The sequence below is a fragment of the Eschrichtius robustus genome, chromosome 10 (genome assembly GCF_028021215.1).
Source record: "Eschrichtius robustus isolate mEscRob2 chromosome 10, mEscRob2.pri, whole genome shotgun sequence".
NCBI classification, from domain to species: Eukaryota; Metazoa; Chordata; class Mammalia; order Artiodactyla; family Eschrichtiidae; genus Eschrichtius; species Eschrichtius robustus.
This window is the reverse complement of record NC_090833.1, coordinates 97,408,968-97,430,838: the sequence shown is the minus strand read 5'-3', so window position 1 is coordinate 97,430,838 and position 21,871 is coordinate 97,408,968. Positions and strand designations below refer to the sequence as shown.

General features: G+C 35.8%; 1 protein-coding gene across 1 annotated transcript in view; it reads left to right on the top strand.

The window, feature by feature from the left end:
- The window catches only part of LOC137771004 (serine/threonine-protein kinase MRCK alpha-like), a 52,628-nt gene that overhangs the window by 14,414 nt on the left and 16,343 nt on the right, over positions 1–21,871 (top strand). The window contains exons 3-7 of the mRNA XM_068554028.1: positions 736–846; positions 10,294–10,399; positions 11,983–12,119; positions 12,741–12,880; positions 21,763–21,844. Of these exons, the coding sequence (XP_068410129.1) occupies positions 736–846; positions 10,294–10,399; positions 11,983–12,119; positions 12,741–12,880; positions 21,763–21,844 (576 nt within the window). The remainder of the gene's footprint in view (positions 1–735; positions 847–10,293; positions 10,400–11,982; positions 12,120–12,740; positions 12,881–21,762; positions 21,845–21,871) is intronic.

The window sequence follows — 21,871 nt, the reverse complement described above, 5'->3', positions numbered from 1 at the left end:
TGACCAGAGTAAGAAGCTTTTACACTTTTTTAGTCAAAGAAACAGTAAATTTGTGAAGAATTGATAGACAAAGTGGTTTGGGTTATGGGTAATGAATGGTGAAGTAACAAGGAAGATATGGGTTGTTTAACAAGGTTTGTTTATGCAGCCTTCATGGCCTTAAATTCGCTGTGTCTGGTGATAAGAATGTCTTCCCTCCTCCTGGTACAGGGAGGGTGCCTTTCACAGGGGAGGTCTATATCTTGTCTTCAGGAGGACAAAGGAGGGTCACAGTGTCCTTGCATGGCTGTTTCTCAAGTATTTTAATTCAAATAATTAATATGTCAAAGTGGCATATTTTGGGGTGATATATTCTGAAGCTTTTTACTAGGTACCCTCAGGGGTAGAATTCTTACCTTTAGTTTCTAGTTCATTTCTCTATTACCCACTGTGGATGAAATCTACCTGCTCAATTTTTTTTTTTTTTTTGATGTCATGGTACCTCCACATGGGATGGAATGATGGATGTGCAACAGCACCTGCTAAAGAGAAGGTGCAGGTGGGAACAGCTGTGTCCACTATTGAAGCATTATGGCTATGGTTTTGTAGGTTGACATATTTCTAACAAATATACTAAAATAATAATTTTGTCACCCATTATTAGGAAGCATTGTAATGTTCATGACTTCCATTAAGAGTCCTGAATTCTTCACAGTGATCTCTTAAATTTTTGTTTTCCCTAACTTGTTTTTCTAGGCTGATCCAATTGAGAACATATTTGAACAGAATCTAAATATCAAGTTTTACATCAGTTCCAGATCCACATCTCCATCCTCATACAGTGGAGACGAAGCAGACCCAGTGAAGGTGCCTCTCTGGGGTAGCTTTGCTTCAGAACTTTTCACTTGTAACAAATAAAGGGAGACTGAATCCCATTCAGAAACATTGCTGTTTCTCTCCTAATCAGATGCATTGCTTAGGAAGAGTCTATAGAGAATATTAAGTTTAACTGATAACACAGGAAGATTTGAAATTCAAATGAGAAAACTGCTCCTGAAAATCAGTGAAAAAAGAAAAAATTCTACCTGCACTTGAACAGAGAACTTAATGATGGGGTCTACTATGAAGCGAGGATTTAAAAGAGCAGAGAGCACAGTTAGGTGAATGATGAAATGGTCAGTAAAACTTGTGGTACAAAGCATGAGGGGACATGGTCTGGCAGGGAAAATTTTCTTGTTATTTGCATTGTTTTAATTAACATTACAGAGTCATGCTATAACAGGAATATTTTACACAATCATATCATAACATCAAGTCTGGTATTATGTAAGGCATAAAAATACATTTGCTAAACAGACTCACAGACTTCGAAAACAAACTTATGGTTGCCAAAGGGGAAACATGGGGGGGGAGGGATAAACTAGAAGTTTGGGATTAACAAATACACACTAGTATATATAAAATAGATAATCAACAAGGACCTCCTTTATAGCACAAGGACCTCTACTCAGTATTCTGTAATAACCTATATGGAAAAGAATCTGAAAAAGAATGGATATGTTTATATGTATAAATGAATCACTTTGCTGTACACCTGGAACTAACACAACATTGTAAATCAACTATAATATAAAATCAAAAAAAAACCAAACAAACAAAAAATACAAATAGCCCTCAGAGGCCATCCATCATGCAAGAAACCACAAACAAACAAAAACAAAACAAAGAAATACATTTGCGACTGCACTTAAAATTAAAGATAATTTCATATCTCCTATATAATGGGACATAAAACAACTATTTGCCCTTCATGTTAATCAGAGAGCTTGACTCTCTGCAAAAGAAAATGTTTCCTCAAGTGAAAGGGTTTGGTGTCTCCCAGCTCATATTCTCCCTCTTCAAAAATGCTATTCCCTTCTTTCTCTGCATCTCATTCACCCTGAATAATCTGGGCAGGGTTCTTTGCTGCACATTTTGGAATCCTGGAGGCTAGATGGAGAGTTCTTCTGGAGACATGTGGTCTGCTTTCGAAAATTTCAGTGTGGTTTATAGCCAGGCCAGACCTTGTTTTCAAATTCTGCTCAGAGCCTCTAAAATTTTGATAACACTTTTATTTTATTGTTTTAAATTTTTAATAATAAAATATTTCCATCATGGAAGAAGGTACAAGGAATAATCTATCACAAGCCCATATACCTACTACCCACACATTTAGCAAAACAGTTTGCCATTTTTGATTCAGATAAAAAGAAAATTAACTTGATACTGAACAGTTGAGCCCATCTAACTTCATTCTTCTTTTTCCTGGGAGGTGATTGAATATTCTGAAATGGTGTGCATTCTTCCCTTCACCTTCTTATATTTTATATCATAAGCATGTATCCTTCAAGTTCACAGGATTTCTTGGTCTGCTTAAAACACACAAATATTATCCCTATTGTTTTACAACTTATTATTTTCACACTATTTATTCATGTCAAAACAGCTCATTAATTTTAACTTCTGTGTAGTATTCCAGTGTATAAATATACTTGGATTCACATAACCATGCTCCTTTTGATCGGTTGATGACTTTTTTTCCTTATTACAATTTCTCTATTATAATGAGCCTGTTGGGACCCACTTGCCTATATACATATGGGAGAATTTGTTAGTTGTTGGGTGGTGAAATGCATATTTTCAATGTAAAAGTTTGCCAACTGATGGCTTAATTTTTTTGAAACAATCACAAATTTTACAGAAATATTTCAAGTAGAGTATAAATTTATTTTTCCTAGACTATTTGAAAGTTGTCATTTGATTTTCCATCACCTTGAGTTCTTTATCTTGTACTCTGACCAATAAGAATATTCTCCTACTTCCTATACATATATAATACAACCATCTCACTAACATTGATGCATTACTATCATCTAATCCTCAGACCACTTCAGGTGTCACCAACTGTCCCCATGTGTCCATTATAGCGAAAGGATGCAGTTCAAAATTGTACTTTGCTTTTGGTTGTCATCTCTCATTAGTCTCTTTCCATATAGAAGAGTTTCTTAGTCTTTCTTTTACTTCATTACCTTGATACTCTTGAAAGTCACAAGCTGGTGTAGAATAGAATGTCTCTCTTTTTATACAAGTGTTTCCTCACGACTTGATTCAGATTATGCATCTTTGTTAAGAATATCACAGAAGTGATACTGGGGTCTTCTCATTGTATCCTTTCAGGTGGTATATGATTTTGATTTATTCCATTATTGATGATGTTTACTTTGACCTCTGCACTAAGGTGAGATTTTTCCAGGCCTCTCCATGTTGAAATGACTTTTTCTCCTTTGTAATTAATAAGTACTTTGTAGAGAGGTACTCTGAAATGGTAAGTACCCCATTTCTCACCAAACTTGCAATTTATTTATATCTGTATGGACACATAGTATTTTTAATTTTATCCATGGCTTATAATCCATTATAGTCTTAATTTATTCTGGCATTCAAATGGCTGTACAGCTCATCTGTATTTTCCCAGCCCTAGATTTAGCCATTTCTCCAAGGCACTCTGATTGCTTTTAGTGGAAAATGGTATTTAGAAGTCAATATCTGGGTGTTAGGTGTGTTTATTGCTATTGGGGTATCAGTATTCCAGAACTTTTTATTGGATAGAGATGGAGAAAAATATATTATATATCAGTCTCTCTATATGTATCTATTTATCATCTATTTGTCCATCTATCATCTCTACCTACCTAGCTGTCTACTTACTTACCTATAAAAACTATGAGTTCATACACATGTTCATACCTCTAATTTCAATCCAACGTTATAGGGTTCATTCTGGTTTTCTCTCTTTCCATATTTGTAGCTCCTTTCTGTGATGATAGTGAAAAACTTGCCTTTTATTATTCTCAATATGCTTATTATTTGAGTGACTCTATTCTCTGTGACCAATCTGCCATCTCTGCAGCTAACCCATCACTTCTCACACTACATGGGCTCTGCATCCCCACCTTAAATTACCCTCCATGTGCATGCTCTTCTCACCTTGCTGGGCAATAGAGTTTTTAAAAACCAGTTTCCACTCTCACTTAGCAGCATGTAAGAGTTCTCATTTTGTTATACCCATGTCAACCGTTGCTGCTACTAGACATTTGAAATTTTGTAGTTCTGATGAAGTGGTGTCTTATTATTGCTTTCATTTTGTCATGCAGAGATTTTTAATTCTAATTACTAAAATTTATCAGTCTTTCCTTTTATTGCGTGAGCTTTTTAATTGTTTTCTAAGAAATCCATTTCTATAGTATCTTTCTGTCCCCAAAGCTTTGAAAAGATTTAAAGTTTTGCTTTTTTGCATTTAGGTCCTTAAATCACCAGGAAATTATATCTTTGTTTGCTGTGAAGTAGGAATCTAACTTTTGCCACCCTGATACCATGAAAGTTAGTTGTCCAAGTACCATTCACTGACTAGTCTATCATTTCCCTAATAATTTGTAATGTCACTTCTGTCACATACGAGCTATTTTTAGTTAGTTACTTATTTGTTTTGTTGTAAAATATACATAACATAAAATTTTCTATTTATTCATTTTAAGTGTAGAGTTCAGTGGCATAAATTACGTTCACAATGTTCTGCAAACATCACCATTACAGTATTTATTTCTCAAACTTTTCCATCTCCCCGCACAGAAGTAAGTTTTATCCTCATTAAACAATAACTTGTCATTTCCCTTCCCTTCAGTCCCTGGTAAACTCTGAAGTACTTTGTGTCTCTATGAATTTGCCTATTCTATATATTTTATATAAGTAGAATCATACAATATTTGCCCCTTTTTGTCTGGTTAATTTCACTTAATATCTTCACATTTCATCTATGTTATAGCACGTGTCAGAATTTCAATCCTTTTTAAGGCGAAAGAATGGACAAGTAGATCAATGGAATATAATAAAGAGCCCAGAAGCATACAGTGGACCAAAGAGAGTCTCTTCAACAAATGGTGCTGGAACAACTAGACATCCACATGCAAAAATATAAACCTAGACACAGACCTTACATTCTTTATAAAAATTAATTTGAAATTGATCATAAACCTAAATATAAAATGCAAAACTACAACATAGGAGAAAATCTCATTGACCTTGAGATTGGTAATGAGTTCTTAAATATAAAACCAAAAGCATGATCCACTAAATTATTGATAAGCTGGACTTTATTAAAATTAAAAACCTCTGCTCTGCAAAAGACAATGTCAAGAGACTAAGAAGACTAGCCACAGACAGGGAGAAAATATTTGCAAAAGACAAATCTGATAAAGAACTGTTATCCAAAACATACAAAGAACTCTTAAAACTCTACAATAAGAAAACAAACAATCCTGCAGTTTAGCACCTTGGTATTTACCCGAATGAAATGAAAACTTACCTCTACACAAAATCTTGTACGTGGATGTATATAGCCACTTTATTTATAATTGCCCAAACTTGGAAGCAACCAAGATGTCCTTCAGTAGGTGACTGGATAAATAAACTGTGATACGTCAAGACAATAGAATATTATTTAGTGATAAAAATAAATGAGTTATGGAGCCATGAAAAGACATAGGAATCTAAAGTGCATCTTACCAAGTGATAGTAGCCAATCTGAAAGGGCTACATACTGTATGATTCCAACTATATGACATTTTAGAAAAGGCAAAACTACATGCTGTAAAAAGATCATGTAGTTTCCAGGGGTTGGGGGTGAGGTGATGAACAGGCAGAGTAGAGAAGATTTTTATGAGAGTGAAACTATTCTGTATGGTGCCATAATGATAAACATATGTCATTATACATCTGTCCAAACCCACAGAATGTACAAGGCCAAGAGTAAACCCTAATGTAAACTATGGACTTCGTGTGATTACGATGTGTCTGTGTAGGTTCATCAAGTGTAACAAATGTACCACTATGCTGGGGGATTTTGATAAAGGGAGAGGTTATCCTTGTGTGGGGCAGGGGCTGTATGGGAAATATCTGTACTCTCCCCTCAATTTTGTTATGAACCCTAGAGTGTTCTAAAAAAATTAAGTCTCAGTAAAAAAGTCTATTTCCAGTTATTTATTGCACTTATGTAGAAATATGATTAACTTTTGTGTTAATTTTGTGTCATGACTTTGTCAAATTCATTTAACAGTTCAAGATTTTCTTTTTCTTTGACATTACTAGGCATTTTCTATTCAGATAATTAATCATGTCATCTGCAAATAAGATAGTTCGATTTCTTGCTTTCTGATCTGTATGCCTATTATTTCTTTTTCTTTTTTTTAACATCTTTATTGGAGTATAATTGCTTTACACTGTTATGTTAGTTGCTGCTGTATAACAAAGTGAATCAGCTATACATATACATATATCCCCATATCTCTTCCCTCTTGCAGCTCCCTCCCTCTCACCATCCCTATCCCACCCCTAGATGGCTTCACAGGACCAGATGGCTTCACAGGCGAATTCTATCAAACATTTTGAAAAGAGCTAACATGTATCCTTCTCAAACTCTTCCAAAATATAGCAGAGGGAGGAACACTCCCAAACTCATTCTATGAGGCCACCATCACCCGATACCAAAACCAGACAAAGATGTCACAAAGAAAGAAAACTACAGGTCAATATCACTGATGAACATAGATGCAAAAATCCTCAACAAAATACTAGCAAACAGAATCCAACAGCACATTAAAAAGATCATACACCATGATCAAGTGGGGTTTATCCCAGGAATGCAAGGATTCTTCAATACACACAAATCAATCAATGTGATAAACCATATTAACAAATTGAAGCAGAAAAACCATATGATCATCTCAATAGATGCAGAAAAAGCTTTTGACAAAATTCAATACCCATTTATGATAAAAACCCTCCAGAAAGTAGGCATAGAGGGAACTTACCTCAACATAATAAAGGCCATGTATGACATACTCACAGCCAACATCATTCTCAATGGTGAAAACTTGAAACCATTTGCACTAAGATCAGGAAAAAGACAAGGTTGTCCAGTCTCACCACTATTATTCAACATAGCTTTGCATAGTTTTAGCCACAGCAATCAGAGAAGAAAAAGAAATAAAAGGAATCCAAATCAGAAAAGAAGACGTAAAGCTGTCCCTGTTTGCAGATGACATGATACTATACGTAGAGAATCCTGAAGATGCTACCAGAAAACTACTAGAGCTAATCAATGAATTTGGTAAAGTAGCAGGATATAAAATTAATGCACAGAAATCTCTGGCATTCCGATACACTAATGATGACAAATCTGAAAGAGAAATTAAGGAAACACTCCCATTTACCATTGCAACAAAAAGAATAAAATACCTAGGAATAAACCTACCTAAGGAGACAAAAGACCTGTATGCAGAAAACTATAAGACACTGATGAAAGAAATTAAAGATGATACAAACAGATGGAGAGATATACCATGCTCTTGGATTGGAAAAATCAACACAGTGAAAATGACGATACTACCCAAAGCAATCTACAGACTCAATGCAATCCCTATCAAGCTACCAATGGCATTTTTCACAGAACTAGAGCAAAAAATTTCACAATTTGTATGGAAACACAAAAGACCCTGAATAGCCAAAGCAATCTTGAGAAAGGAAAATGGAGCTGGAGGAATCAGGCTCCTTGACTTTAGACTATACTAAAAAGCTACAGTAATCAAGACAGTATGGTACTGCTTATTATTTCTTATTCTGCCTGAATAGGAAAAGTGGTAGTGAACATCTTTGCCTTGTTTCCATTCTTAGGGGAAAGCATTTGGGTTTTCATCATTAGTGGTAGTGCTTGCCTTAATTTGTTGTAAATGCCCTTCATCAGGTTAAGGAAGTCTCTTCTATTCCTAGTGTGTTGAGAGTTATCATGAATGGGTGTTGAATTTTGTCAAATACTTTTTCTGCATCAACTGATATTATAATTCCCCCCCCCCCCTTCGGACTGCAGATAGTCTCTTTTTAAATAAAATAAAATTAAATTGGAGCTAAGGTATCAATAAATTGCCTCATGGGAGGGATTCTTTATTATATTCATTCTATGAATCCATATGAAAAAGTCTATTTATTGGGATGCATAGTAAAGAGGCATTTTTTTCTTCATAACTTTGAAAATTTGGCAAATGTTCTGAATCTCCTGCATTTACTATCAATTTCTTGTATTTTTTCTCCATTGTATTTGTCATTATTCAAGTCTATGTACTTATATGCTCTGCTCAGCTGTGCAGCATCTTCACTTACAATCAAACCTTATTCCCCAGTAACATCTGTAAGCATCCAATTCTTTCCATTTCAAAACGTATTTTCTACTATTTCCTCGGAAAGAAAAATTTTATATCATATAGACAGCCAAATTTCATATGCTTTTGAAGTCTAATTTAAGAAATGTAATCTGAGTTACCTGCACCCATTTTTAGATTATTAGTATTCACAAAATCTTGCGAACCCTCTATAATTGATTTTAATGTATTTCTACATATTTACAGCCATAAATCCCTTCTACATTTATAAGACAAGTAGTTCAAGAAATCTTTTGAAGATTCTGATCGTATATCTACTTAATGAAAGTATCTTTAAATACGTTTATGATTAATATTCTCCTTTTAATGTAGTCTACATGCACATGCTATGACACACATTTAAAAATAGCCAAATTGACATAAAGTATATGAAATATACATATATTTTGTTTGTAGAAATTGAAAGCATAGATTTAAATTACTTAAAATATATTTTCAACTTTGTGAGAATTTTAATTTTATTGTGTTTTTGTCTAACAAGTATTATTCTTTTGTCTTACTTGAGAAATAATTTAATTCTTATAATTTTGGTGACATAGGTAACTTGCCTATATTTATTTTTGTCTCTTTGATTCAGATCACAGATTCTGCTCACCTTCCAGTTCACACACCAACGATAAAGAGAAAGGAATATCATAATAGAATCCTCTTTCCAACTCAGGTACTTGATTTAGTTATAAACTTAGCAGGTCCTTGAAAAATGAGAATAAGTTCGTTTTGGTCTCTAACCCCTCCCTCCCTCCTCTCCCCTTCCCTCCCTCCTCTCCCCTTCCCTCCCTCCTTTCTCCTTTCCTCCCTTCTTTCTTTTCTTCCTTTTTTCTTGGAGACTTCTGGTTAAACATAGTAGATTCAAAAATGCCTACACTTTTGCTTTCTAATGAAACTTGTTAAACAGACTAAAGAGAGAGAGTAGACAAATAAGTCAACATAATTTTGAAAGATGGAAGAACCTGAGTGAGGGGTTAGGAGAGCTGAGAAATATGAATGTCAGGTGCTTAGAAATGACTTGCCAAAAAGTCACAAGATAATTAATACTTTGGAAACCTAGAAGGATTCAGGGATTAGGGACACCAAGTCCTTTAGGAGGCAGAGGTGACATGTGGTGCTGAAAAGAGGGGAATAAATTGAAGATCTGAGAAAAAGCAGGTAGCCCCTGTACACACTCAGGGCCCATGGCAGGGACTGCAATCTGTCCATGTCACAAATCAGGAAACAGAGACAATGAAGGTGAGAAAATTTCCCAACTAGTATTTGGAGAAACTGGATTTTATTGTAATTTAGATATTGCTAATTTACGATAACAGTAATTTCAAGTCAAAGAGGCATGATACAGAAATGGAAAATCCATAGTGGATTGTCAAATTGTTGATAATTTTGTGAAGACATCTGCAGTTTTATTTGTTGGGGTTTCTACACCTAGAAAGTGTAATATGGCTTGCTTAATCGGAGTGTTCCAATTCCCGGAGCACATTATTTTTTTATTGATAATAGAAAATGAAACATAATTTTCTATAGAGAAAAAATTTAAAATTATTCTTTTTTTTCAAAGAAGGTAAAAAAAACATATTATTTTTGCTACCCCTCCCCAGTAAAAATATGTATACATAGGCAATTCTGACTCCATTCCTAGTTAAGGAATCATTTGAAGAATTTATCAATCTAGAATTTTTAAATGTTCAGGATATATTAGCTCAAATAAAGGCCAGGCTTAATTTATTTGGTTCCAAATAGTAGTAATGAATATTTGATCACCACTTAAATAATTCTCCTTCTTCTTCTCCTCCTCTTCCCTTCTCTTCTTGATAATTTTTGGATCCTTTAATCAGTATTTTCCAACTATGAAGTGATTAAGGGCAAGAATCTTAAATGCTGGTAAGAAAAGGGGGAGCTGCTTTTCTTGGCATATAAAATGATATTTTGGGCAGGGTGGGTTGAAGGAATCACCAGAATCACCTTTTCATAGTTATTTAACCGTCGATGTATGTTTGGTCTCTTCATTTTGTAGCATAAGACCCACAGGTTTTTCCTCACGTCCTTTACCGTTCCCACCAAGTGTCACCAGTGCACATCTCTGATGGTGGGCTTGATAAGACAAGGCTGCACCTGTGAAGGTAAGACCCGAGGAAGGGACACATGGAGTCAGAGCCATAATACTTGTACCTAAGTGTTTTAGTCAACTCGGTGGTTTAGTCAGCTGCCATAACAAACCACAGAGACTGGGTGGCTTCTAAACACAGTCATATATTCCTCACTGGCTGGAAGTCTGAGATCAGCGCACCAGTATGGTCCAGTTCTGGTGAGGACCCTCTTCCAGGTTGCAGACTGCTGACTTCTTGCTGTGTCCTCATGTGGTGGAAGGGGCCAGGGAACTCTGTGGGGTCTCTTTTTTAAGTGCATTAATCCCATTCATGAGGGCTCCACCCCCATGACCTCCCAAAGTCTCCACCTCCAAATACCCTCACATGAGGATTAGGATTTCAACATGTCAATTTTGAAGGAACACAAACACTCAGTCCACTGCATTTAGTTGGTAAGAAGAAATTTCGTTCTCTTTGAATTGTAGAAGCATGACGGTGAACTGATTACTTTACTAAAAATTCCTCTGAATCTGTTTCATATGAACGGGTGATCTTTGGGAGCATTTGGGGGGGACCTCTGCATTGTGCAGCTCCAAAGAGCCTCATGCCCTCATAGCCTGTGTGAACAGCACCCCAGGGAGGCATGCTGTGTAGTCTGCCCATGCAGGCAGGGCCACACTTATTAGGAAAATGTGTTTAATGAAATTTTGTTCTCTGTAGCACTAGTAGAGTATGAGGATGACATCCACCAGCTTATGTGACAGGAAAATGGAATACTATCCTTGAGTTGTAATCCTTCTATTTTACTCAATGAATTTATTACAGTAGATATCGTTGAAAGAAAGAAATATATTTTTTGGAAATATCAAACAGTGGATCACAGTGCTGCACAGGCACCTCATACGTCATCCTAGGGAACAGACTCCGTACTCATTGGTTTCCCCAGCCAGTCCTGTCGAGTGTCCACTCAGGGACACACAGCGCTGAGCAGGACAACTTTCCTGCCCTCAGCATTGTGACAGTCAGAGATGCCTTAACCATAAATGTGTCCTAGCATATTAAAGAAAATAGGATTTTAAATGGGGAATTATGTGCCCATACAATTCTCCTAGGGCAGCAGAGGCAGGCTCTGAGCTGAGCTCCCAGGAGCATCTCCTGCTGCCAGCATTACTCAGTCTCTGCTGAGCCTGGGACAGCTCCACCTTTGTCACAAGAAGATGGTGAATCTGGAAGCTGCCACCACTGCTGCAGCCCTCAGAACCTGCAACTTCTGCCAGAGTCAGGAAAGACCCTGTTGCTGCAGAGTTAAGAGAGCTTCCATCAAATTCAGAAACCACCACTGCAGCTGTGACCTCACACTCCCTCTGTCAAGATCCAAGCCAGTAAAATGGATGTGCTACATCAGGCATCTCTCCCATCTTGACTCAACTCAAAGTCTTACAGAGTTATCTTATTAGTGGAGCTTACATCAGGTCCAAAACTTAGTTCCAAGGGAGTCTGGGAAATGTAGTTTTTAGCATTTCACCTCTACAGTAGTAGACAGAATTGCAATGGGGGTTGAGGGAGTCAAACCATCATATCCCCTACAATCATATCTCTTTATTTCCCTCAAAAAGCATGTGGGTTCTCATGTCACACAACCTGTGTAGAAAAAGCTCCAAAAACTTGTCCCGTGCCTTTTCATCAGAAGAAAGGTGCCTTCTGTCTAGACTCACAGAAAGGCATGGGAACAGCCTATGAAGGCCATGTCTGGGTAAGTGTCAATATTTTTGTTTCAGATGAAGTCTTAAAGAGTTTATTAATCACTTTTCACAATGTGTGCACAATATTTTTCAGAAATATTTATGATATGTTATATGATATTAATTATATGCAATTGAAAATCATCTGAAGAATATGATTTCAGAATAAAGTTTAAGTGTCCCCGATAGGATATTTTCAAATTTCCCCAAATTTTCTGTTTAGACCTTACTTTGCAATGAACAAATGCTAAAATCCCTTCTAATGGTGTAACTTTGACTTCCGGTCAATAATAATAAATTATGAAACTAAAAGTGAAAGAATCTTCTTCAGAAATATTTAAAATCTGAGTTGAATTTGAGGCTACCAAAATTGAATTTAATCTTAGGTAGAGGCAACGCTGTGACTAGTGTTAATGGAAATGGTATTGATCTTATTTTCACAACCTAAGACTTGTTTAGTCCTCAAAGGAATTATGTTATATAGTTCTGTTCCAATCTTTAACAAGTGGTAGATTTGTAACACATTATTTTTTTCATTTTTATTATTTTAATTTTATATGTAATAATTGGGTAGTATTTGATGTTTCAGCTTGGATTGCTTTTATTTGTTTTTTGAAAAATAAAAACTAAAGATTCCAAAGAAAGCAGGGATGAAAAAAGGATGGCAGAGGGCATTGGCTGTAGTGTGTGACTTCAAACTCTTCCTGTATGATATGGATGAAGAAGAAGACTCAAAACCCAGTGTTGTAGTTAGTCAAGTGATTGACATGAGGTAAGCTTCGAAAGGGAGAGTATTTTTTATCAAAAAAATCTGGGAATAAAAATGGTTTCTGAAATTTTTAAAAATAGTGTTGTCATTTAACTTATGTTAAGTTTCTAATTTTCTCCATTGCCATGTGAACTTTAAAATAGAAGATTTCTGCCTAAAGTTTGCATCATTACCTCTTGGGTATGGATTATAATTGTGTAATATTTGTAATAGTTTATTTATTTATTTTTTTCAGTCAGAAGTTTATATTCTTATGTGTGTGTGTATGTGTGTGTGTAGCAGAAAAGGAAATACAACCTTAAAACCAGATGCTCTTTATATTGAGATATAATTCATATATTATAAAATTCATCATTTAAAAATGGGCAACCCAGTGGTTTTTAGTATATTCACAAGGTTGTAAAACCATCACTACAATCTAATTTTAGAACATTTTCATCACACCAAAAAGAAACCTTTATTAGTTAGCAGTCACTCTACATTCACCCCTGCCCCCAGCCCCAGCAACCATTAATCTGTTTCTATCTCTATGGATTTGCCTATTCTGAATTTTATATAAATGGAATCATACAACATGTGGAGTTTTGTAACTGGCTTCTTTCACTAAGCATAATGTTTCAAGACTCACCCATGTAGCATGTATCAATACTTCATTATTTTTCATGGCTGATGCCCTTTATCAGGTTGAGAAAACAGCCTTCTCTTCCTGGTTTGTTGAGTGTTTTTATCTGTAAGGGGTGTTGGATTTTGACAAATGCTTTTTTTGTGTCTATTGAGAAGATCACATGATTGTTTTCCCCTTAATTCTCATGATGTATTACATTAATTGTTACTTGTATATAGAACCAATCATACATTCCTGGGATAAATCTCACTTGGTCATGGTATCTAATCTTTTTTATAATATGTTGGATTGGGTTCAATAGAATTTTTGAAGATATTTGCATCTATATTAACACAGGATATTGGTCTATAGTTTTGTTGCCCTGTGATATTTTTGCCTGGTTTTGGTATTAGGATAATACTGACCTCAGATTAAGTTGGAAAGTACTCTCTTCTCTTTTATTTTTGAAAGAGTTTGTGAAGGATTGGTATTAAATATGTTTGGTAGAATTCACTAGTGAAGTCATCTGGTCCTGGGGTTTCCTTTATGGGATATTTTTTGATCACTAGTTCAATCTCTTTACTTGTTATAAGTCTATTGAGATTTTCTACATCTTCTTGAGTCAGCTTTAGTACCTTGTGTTTTTCTAGGAATGTTTCCATTTTCTTTAGATTATCTAATTTTGGGAGCATACACTTGTTCATAGTATTCCCTTTTATTTTCTGAAAGGTCAGAAGTAATGTTCCCACTTTACTTCTGACTTTAGTAATTTGAGGTTTCTTTCATTTTTTCTTGGTCAGTTTAGCTAAAAGTTTATCAATTTTTGTTGATCTTTAAAAAAAACCAACTTTTGGTTTTCTTGATTTTCTCTTATTTTTCTATTTTCTGTTTTATTAATTTCCACTCTAAACTTTATTATTTCCTTCCTTCTGCTTGTTCTGAGTTTAGTTTGCTCTTCTTTTCCTAGTTTCTCAAGATGGAAAGTTAGGTTATATATTGATTTGAGATTTTCATTCAATTATCCTTTCTGACCTCTTTTCTTTCTCCTCTCCTTCTGGGACTCCCATTATATATATTTTAGTATTCTTCATGGTGTCCCAAGGAACTCTGAGGTTTTATTAATTTTTCTTCATTCTTTTTTCTTTCTTTTCTTCAGACTGGATAATGTTAATTGACCTGTCTTCAAGTTCAGTGATTCTGCTTTCTGCCTGCTCAGTTCTGTTGTTGATCCCTTCGGGTGAATTCTTCGTTTCAGTTATTGTACTCATCAACCTCCGAATTTCTGTTTGGTTCTTTTTTGTATTTTCTATTTCCTTATTTATATTTCCTACTTGGTGAGACATCATTCTCATACTTTCATTTAGTTCTTTAGGCATGATTTCCTTTAGGTCTTCAAACATATTTAAAATAGCTGATTTAAATCTTTGTCTGGTAAATCCAACATCTGGGTTTCCTCAGAGATAGTTTCTATTGATTGCTTTTTTCCTGTGTATTGGTCATACTTTTATGCTTCCTTGCAAGTCATACAGTATATATTTTTTTAAACTGGACATTTCAAATAATACTATTGTCAGCTCTAGTTATCAAATTCTACTTCTTCTCCAGGATTTGTTATTGTTGTTTGTTGTAGTTGTTGTTTGTTTGTTCAGTGAATTTTTCAAACTAATCTATAAAGTCTTTATTCTTAGTCATGTGTAGTTATTTGACGTCTCTACTTTGTTAGCTTAGTAGTTAGCTAATGATTTTGCAGAGATTTCTTTAAACATCTGGAACCAGTGAATCTCCCACACATTGCTGAAGAGCTCTGTGTGCAAGTGGGGTCACTTCTTCAACACTCAGCCAGGCAGTTGACAACACGTTATACTTGTGCAAAGCCTCAAGAATATTGGAAGAGATAATGGCAGAAAACCTCCCAAATTTGATGAAAAACATTTATCTATGCATCCAATGTCAGCCAGAGGTGAGAACTTATGTCCTTCTCTGGTCTTTCCTGAGCATATGCATAACCCTAGGCATGTTCACAGTTCTATGCATGTGCATGATGCTCTAGATTCTTAGCAATATGTCAGACCTTTTCAAAACCCCTATGGATATCTCATTTTCTAACTTTTCCTTTTAAGAGTTTTGGTTAATCTATTATTTTGTCCAGCTGTTAAGCACTGCATAGGCAGCTATGCAGTTAAAATGCTTGCATGAAATAGTTTTTTATAAGTTCCCCTTGGGGAATAGACTTTTCCCTGGGAGACCTCTGAATCAAGCCTAATACTCCAGCTCCTTTCTCCTTCCTCCTCCTCTTTCCAGGTCCCTCAGGTGTCCAGTGGCTTCTAGGATGCACTGTGAATGCAGGCTGCCATTTTTCAAGGCTACTGAGGAGTTGGAAATGGAGCATGGGACTAGGGCGAGTTAAGCTACCACAAAGCTCATACTTCTTACCAAGATTCGGCTTTTTGTTACTTTTTTATTTTAAATAAATCCTCCTCAGATTGCCACAAAACTTGGTTAATTTATAGAGTTCTAAAAAAGTTGTTTCTGATGAATTTTGCTAGTTTTCTCATTTCTTTTATGAAGGAGAGAATCTTCAGAGATCCTTACTCTGCCATTGTTGCAAATGTCACTCCAGACACTCTTTAAGTGTTTAATAAAGAATATTGAATCGGTGAACTTATAGAAAGTGTATCCTTCGGGGAAAGGCAATATGCTCTCTGCTCCCCCTGATTCTTCTGCATCTTTTCGGCTCCTCTACACCTTTCTCTTAGTGTCTCTGAGCATCTGTCCTTGGCCTTCTTTTCTTCCTTCTCTGCACACTCCCTGGGTGGTCCCTTCACTTCCTGTGGCTCCAGGTAGCGAGACATTTATTCATAGTATTCCCTTATACTTCTTTTCCAGGTGTAACCTGCACTGTGATGGCTGTGTGCTTGCTCAGCCTGAACTTTCTCCTTATCACAGATTCTGTGGGTCTCTACATTCATCCTGTCTTATTTTGATTCCTTACTCACAAACTTTGTTTTGTATTCTTCACCTCAGCTAATGTCATCTTTGTCAGAAATTTGGTATTACCTTGAATAACTGATACAGGAAACTAGATAATCTTGAAGGTGACTTTAGAAAGTTACTCTTGATGTAGATTTTTAATAAGTTGGTTTGGGAGTGTGTGTGTTTGTGTGTGTGTGTGTGTGTGTGTGTGTGTTTCATTTTGGGGACAGGGAAAATTAAAGTGGTGCTGGAGCCAAGGAGTCCAGCTTACAATTGTCCATCCTTCAGATCAAATGAGTGTCTGCATTAAAGCGGTGGCTGCAGGAATTACAAAACAAGAGACAGGTGCAGGAAATATTACTAAAGTGACCTCGTGGGACATGGTGAGTGGCAGAAAAAGGAAGATGAAGAAAAGAGTTGCAATACCAGATGGTACTGAGGTTTTAAGTCATCAAGACTGAAAAACTGAGGGTCACATTGAGAGCTGTAGGGATATAATGGAGAATGGTAGCATTGGGGGAAAGAAATGAGTTTGTTTTAAGTGTTGGAGAAGCCAAAAATTATCAAGTGAGCTGAATCAAACAGACTTCTACTTTCAACCAAGACGGAGTAACAGGGGCCATATTTATATTTAACCTTCCCCATGAAATAACAAAAGAACTGATTTAAGGTTCTGGATATCAGACAATGAAGGGAAGTAAATGAGGTGAGCTCTATACTTGCCCCAGGTTACTGCCTTGTGAGAGTTTCCAGTATATAACACAGAAATTGGAATCCCAGGCAGACCCAGGTGAACTCCCTGAACTGAAGAGATGAAGCTGAGAGTCCAGAGAGACACAGTAGCCAGAGTTCACAGGACAAAGTACAGAGCTAGAGAGGAGAGAGTGAGAGAGAGAGAGAGAGAGAGAGAGGGAGAGAGGGAGGGAGGGAGAGATTGAGAGCATGCACTAGCTCTGCATGGATCTACAGAGGATCTAGCTTGAGGATTCAGCAGATTACTGATCAGCACATGCATGTGAGGAAAACTACAAAATGTTAGCAAATCGAATCCAATATTATGTAAAAATTATATTGCATCTTGAGCAAGTGTAGTGTATCTCAGGAAAGCTGGTTTATATTAAAAAATCAATGTATTTTACCATATCAAAAAATGAAAAAGATCATGTCAGTAGATACAGTAAACACATTTGACAAAATCATATATTCTTGATGAACACTTAGAAGGGAGCTTCTTCATCCTGATAAAGGGCATCTATGAAAATCCCACAGCTGACATCATAATTAGTGGCAAAAGACTCAATGCTTTCTCCCTAAGATCAGGAACAAGACAAAGATGTTTGATCTCACCACACTTATTTAACATTGTATTGGAAATCCAGGCCAGGGAAGAAATAGAAATAAAATACATCCGTGTTGGAAAGAAGGAAGCAAAATTATTCATAGACAAAATGAATACCTATGGAGAAAATTCAATGTAATCTACAAAGAAGCTATTAGAACTAATAAATGAATTCAGCAAGTTTGCAGGATGCTTGATCAATATATAAAATAAATTGCGTTTCTTTATACTCGCAACAAATAATCAGAAATCAAAATTAAATAAGTAATGCCATTTGCCATAGCATCAAAACATAGGGACTTCCCTGGTGGTCCAGTGGTAAAGAATCTGCTTTCCAATGCAGGGGACACGGGTTCCATCTCTGGTTGGGGAACTAAGATCCCACATGCCCTGGGGCAACTAAGCCTGCGAGCCCCAACTATTGAGCTTGTGCACCTCAATGAGAGAGCCTGCGTGCTGCAAACTACAGAGCCCATGTGCTCTGGAGCCCTTGCGCCACAACTAGGGAGAAGCCCACACACCACAACTAGAGAAGCCCAAGCACCACAACAAAGAGACCATGTGCTGTAACAAAAAGACCCCGCATGCCTCAAGGACGATCCCATGTGCTGCAACTAAGACCTGGCGCAGCCAAAAATAATTAAAAAATAAATAAATAAGGAAAATAAATAAAATAAATAAATATTAAAAAAAATACTTAGAAATAAATCTGACAAAAGATGTGCAAGACTTGTACACTGAAAACTATAAAATATTGATGAAAGAAATTAACAAAGATCTAAATAAATAGAGAGAGAGACTGTGTTCATGCATTGCAGAACTCAATATTTTAAAAATGTGATTGTTCTCAAAATTGGTCTATAGTTTTAACACAATCTTAATCAAAATCCCAGTAGGCTTGTTAATTCTTTTTGTAGAAATTGACAAGCCGATTCTAAAAGTCATAGGAAAATGCAAAAGAGTTAGAAGAGCCAAAACAGCTTTGAAAAAAAAAAACAAACCTAGAAATATATATACAAATATATATAATATTTCTAATATACATATAAAATATATTTACATATATATTTTTAACATGCACATAAAATATACTTTCATATATAAAACATTTGTAACTATATTTCTGCATTTTCTGTTACTTTAATATATACAATATTTTCAACAAGTTGCAAAATCTAGCAACAAATGAAATTGGAATTTTAGATATCTATGTGTAAAAAAATCAACTTTGATTTATACTTTTTACAATATACAAAATTTAACTCAAAATAGACCATAGAACTAAATGTAAAACCTAAAACTATAAAGCACCTAGAAGTAAACATGGGAGAAAACATTTCTGATCTTGGATAAGGCAAATAGTTCTTAGATACAGCATAAAGCACAACAGGCAAAATTTAAAAATTGATAAATTGGACTTCATCAAAATTTAAAACTTCTGCTCCTTGAAATACATTGTCAAGAGAAGTAATAAAAGCTGCAGACTGGGGGCAAATCAAATATCTGGCAAAGGACTTATATCTAGAATATATAAAAATTCTTAAAACTTAATATTGGGTTGGCCAAAAGGTCCATTTGTTTTTTTCTCTAAGATGGCTCTAGTAGCACTAAGTTGTCTTTGACTTCATTCGAAACAGTTTTGTTAGATTGTATGTGACAGCTGTCATATCAGTGTGCATTAGAAAAAACTTATCAAAATTGGTGGATTTTTGTGTAGCCATTTTAATATTGAAGATGGAAGGAAAAAAGCAACATTTTCGGCCCATTATGCTTTATTATTTCAAGAAAGGTAAAAACACAACTGAAATGCAAAAAACGATTTGTGCAGTGTATGGAGATGGTTCTGTGACTGATCAAACACGTCAAAAGTGGTTTGCGAAGTTTCGTGCTGGAGATTTCTTGCTGGCTGATGCTCCACGGTCGGGTTGACCAGTTGAAGTTGATAGCGATTAAATCGAGACATTAGTTGAGAACAATCAACGTTATGATTATGTGGGAGATAGCCGACATACTCAAAATATCCAAATCAAGTGTTGAAAATCATTTGCACCAGCTTGGTTATGTTAATGACTTTGATGTTTGGGTTCCACATAAGTTAAGTGAAAAAAACCTTCTTGACCATATTTCCGTGTGAGATTCTCTACTTAAATGTCATGAAAAAGTTCCATTTTTGCAACAAAGTGTGATGGGCAATGACAAGTGGATACTGTACAACAATGTGGAATGGAAGAGATCGTGGGGCAAGAGAAATGAACCACCACCAAACCACACCAAAGTGTATATGGTGGGATTGGAAGGGAGTCCTCTATTATGAGCTCCTTCGGAAAACCAAAGGATTAATTCCAAGTGCTGCTCCCAATTTGACCAACTGAAAGCAGCACTCAACGAAAAGCGTCCAGAATTAGTCAACAGAAAATGCATAATCTTCCATCAGGATAACGCAAGGCTGCCTGCTTCTTTGATGACCAGGCAAAAACTGTTACAGCTTGGCTGGGAAGTTCTGATTCATCCTCCGTATTCATCACACATTGCACCTTCAGATTTCCATTTATTTCGGTCTTTACAAAATTCTCTTAATGGAAAAAAGTTCAATTCCCTGGAAGACTGTAAAAGGCACCTGGAACAGTTCTTTGCTCAAAAAGATAAAAAGTTTTGGGAAGATGGAATTATGGAGTTGCCTGAAAAATGGCAGAAGGTAGTGGAAAAAAAGGGTGAATACATTGTACAATAAAGTTCTTGGTGAAAATGAAAAATGTGTCTTTTATTTTTATTTAAAAACCAAAGGCAATTTTTGGCCACCCCAATGATAAGAAAATAGCCCAATTTAAAAAAAATGTGCAAGGGATTTGAAAAGATACTTCAATAGAGAAGATACATATGTCAAATAAGCACATAACAGATACTTACATGCTCAACACCATTAATTATTAGGTAAATTCAAATAAAATAACCATGAGGTACCACTTCACATCATAAGAAAGACTAAAATTAAAAAGATTATTTCAAGTATTGGGAAGATGTGGAGGACCTAGATCTCTCATATATTGCTTTGTAAATCATATAACCACTGTTAAAAAGAGTTTGGCAGTTTCATAAAAAGCTAAACACACACCTAATATACGATCTAGTCATTCTCCTCCTAGGTATTTCTACCAGAGAAAGCATATGTCCATAAAGACATACATGAACATTCATAACAGCTTCATTTAAAATAGCCGCAAACTTGAAACAACCCGAATGCCCATTAATGGGTGAACAGATATGTTGTGGCATATCCATACAATGAAATATTACTCAACAATACATAGAAATGAAGTGTTCATCCATGTGGCAACATGAATGCATCACAAAATTGTTATGCTGAGAAAAAGCCAGACAAAAAGACCACATATTGTATATTTCATTTCTATAAAATGTTAGAAAATGCAGATTAATCTAGAGTGACAGGAAGCAGATCAGTGGGGGAGGAGGGAAGAGTGCTAAGGATGGGGGGTAGGGGTTACAAAGCTGTACAAGGAAACTTTTGGGGGTGATGGACATGTTCATTACCTACAGTGTGGTGATGGTTTCACAGGTGTATACATAGATCAAAACTTACCTAATTGTTCACTTTAAAAACGTGCAGTTTATTATATGTCAAGTCTATCTTGGTAACATTTTAAAAATATACAAATGAGCTGATCTGAGGGCACATGGCCCATGTTCTAGGGACCATGGCTTTGGGGTCAGACAGGTGCTCCTTCCTAGTTCCCTGTGAATGGTGAGTCAGGGACAGCCCAGAGTTAACTTGCGTTTTCTGATGATATGCGACAGGTCGGGTACTGCTGATACAATATTTTGACCACTGTCAGTTACTACAAAAAAGAATGTTAAAAATCAGGGAAATTAAAATTGAGGATTATGTTTATGTATTGTTTTATTCACTTTCCGGTGATTCTACTCACTCCCAGTGTCTTGTTTTTCCTTCAGGGATGGAGCGTTTTCTGTTAGTTCAGTCTGGCCCTCTGATTTTATTCCTGCAAGGAGAAAGGAAATGCCTCGTATGTTTAAGGTAAGCTTGCATACTGTCATTGGATCC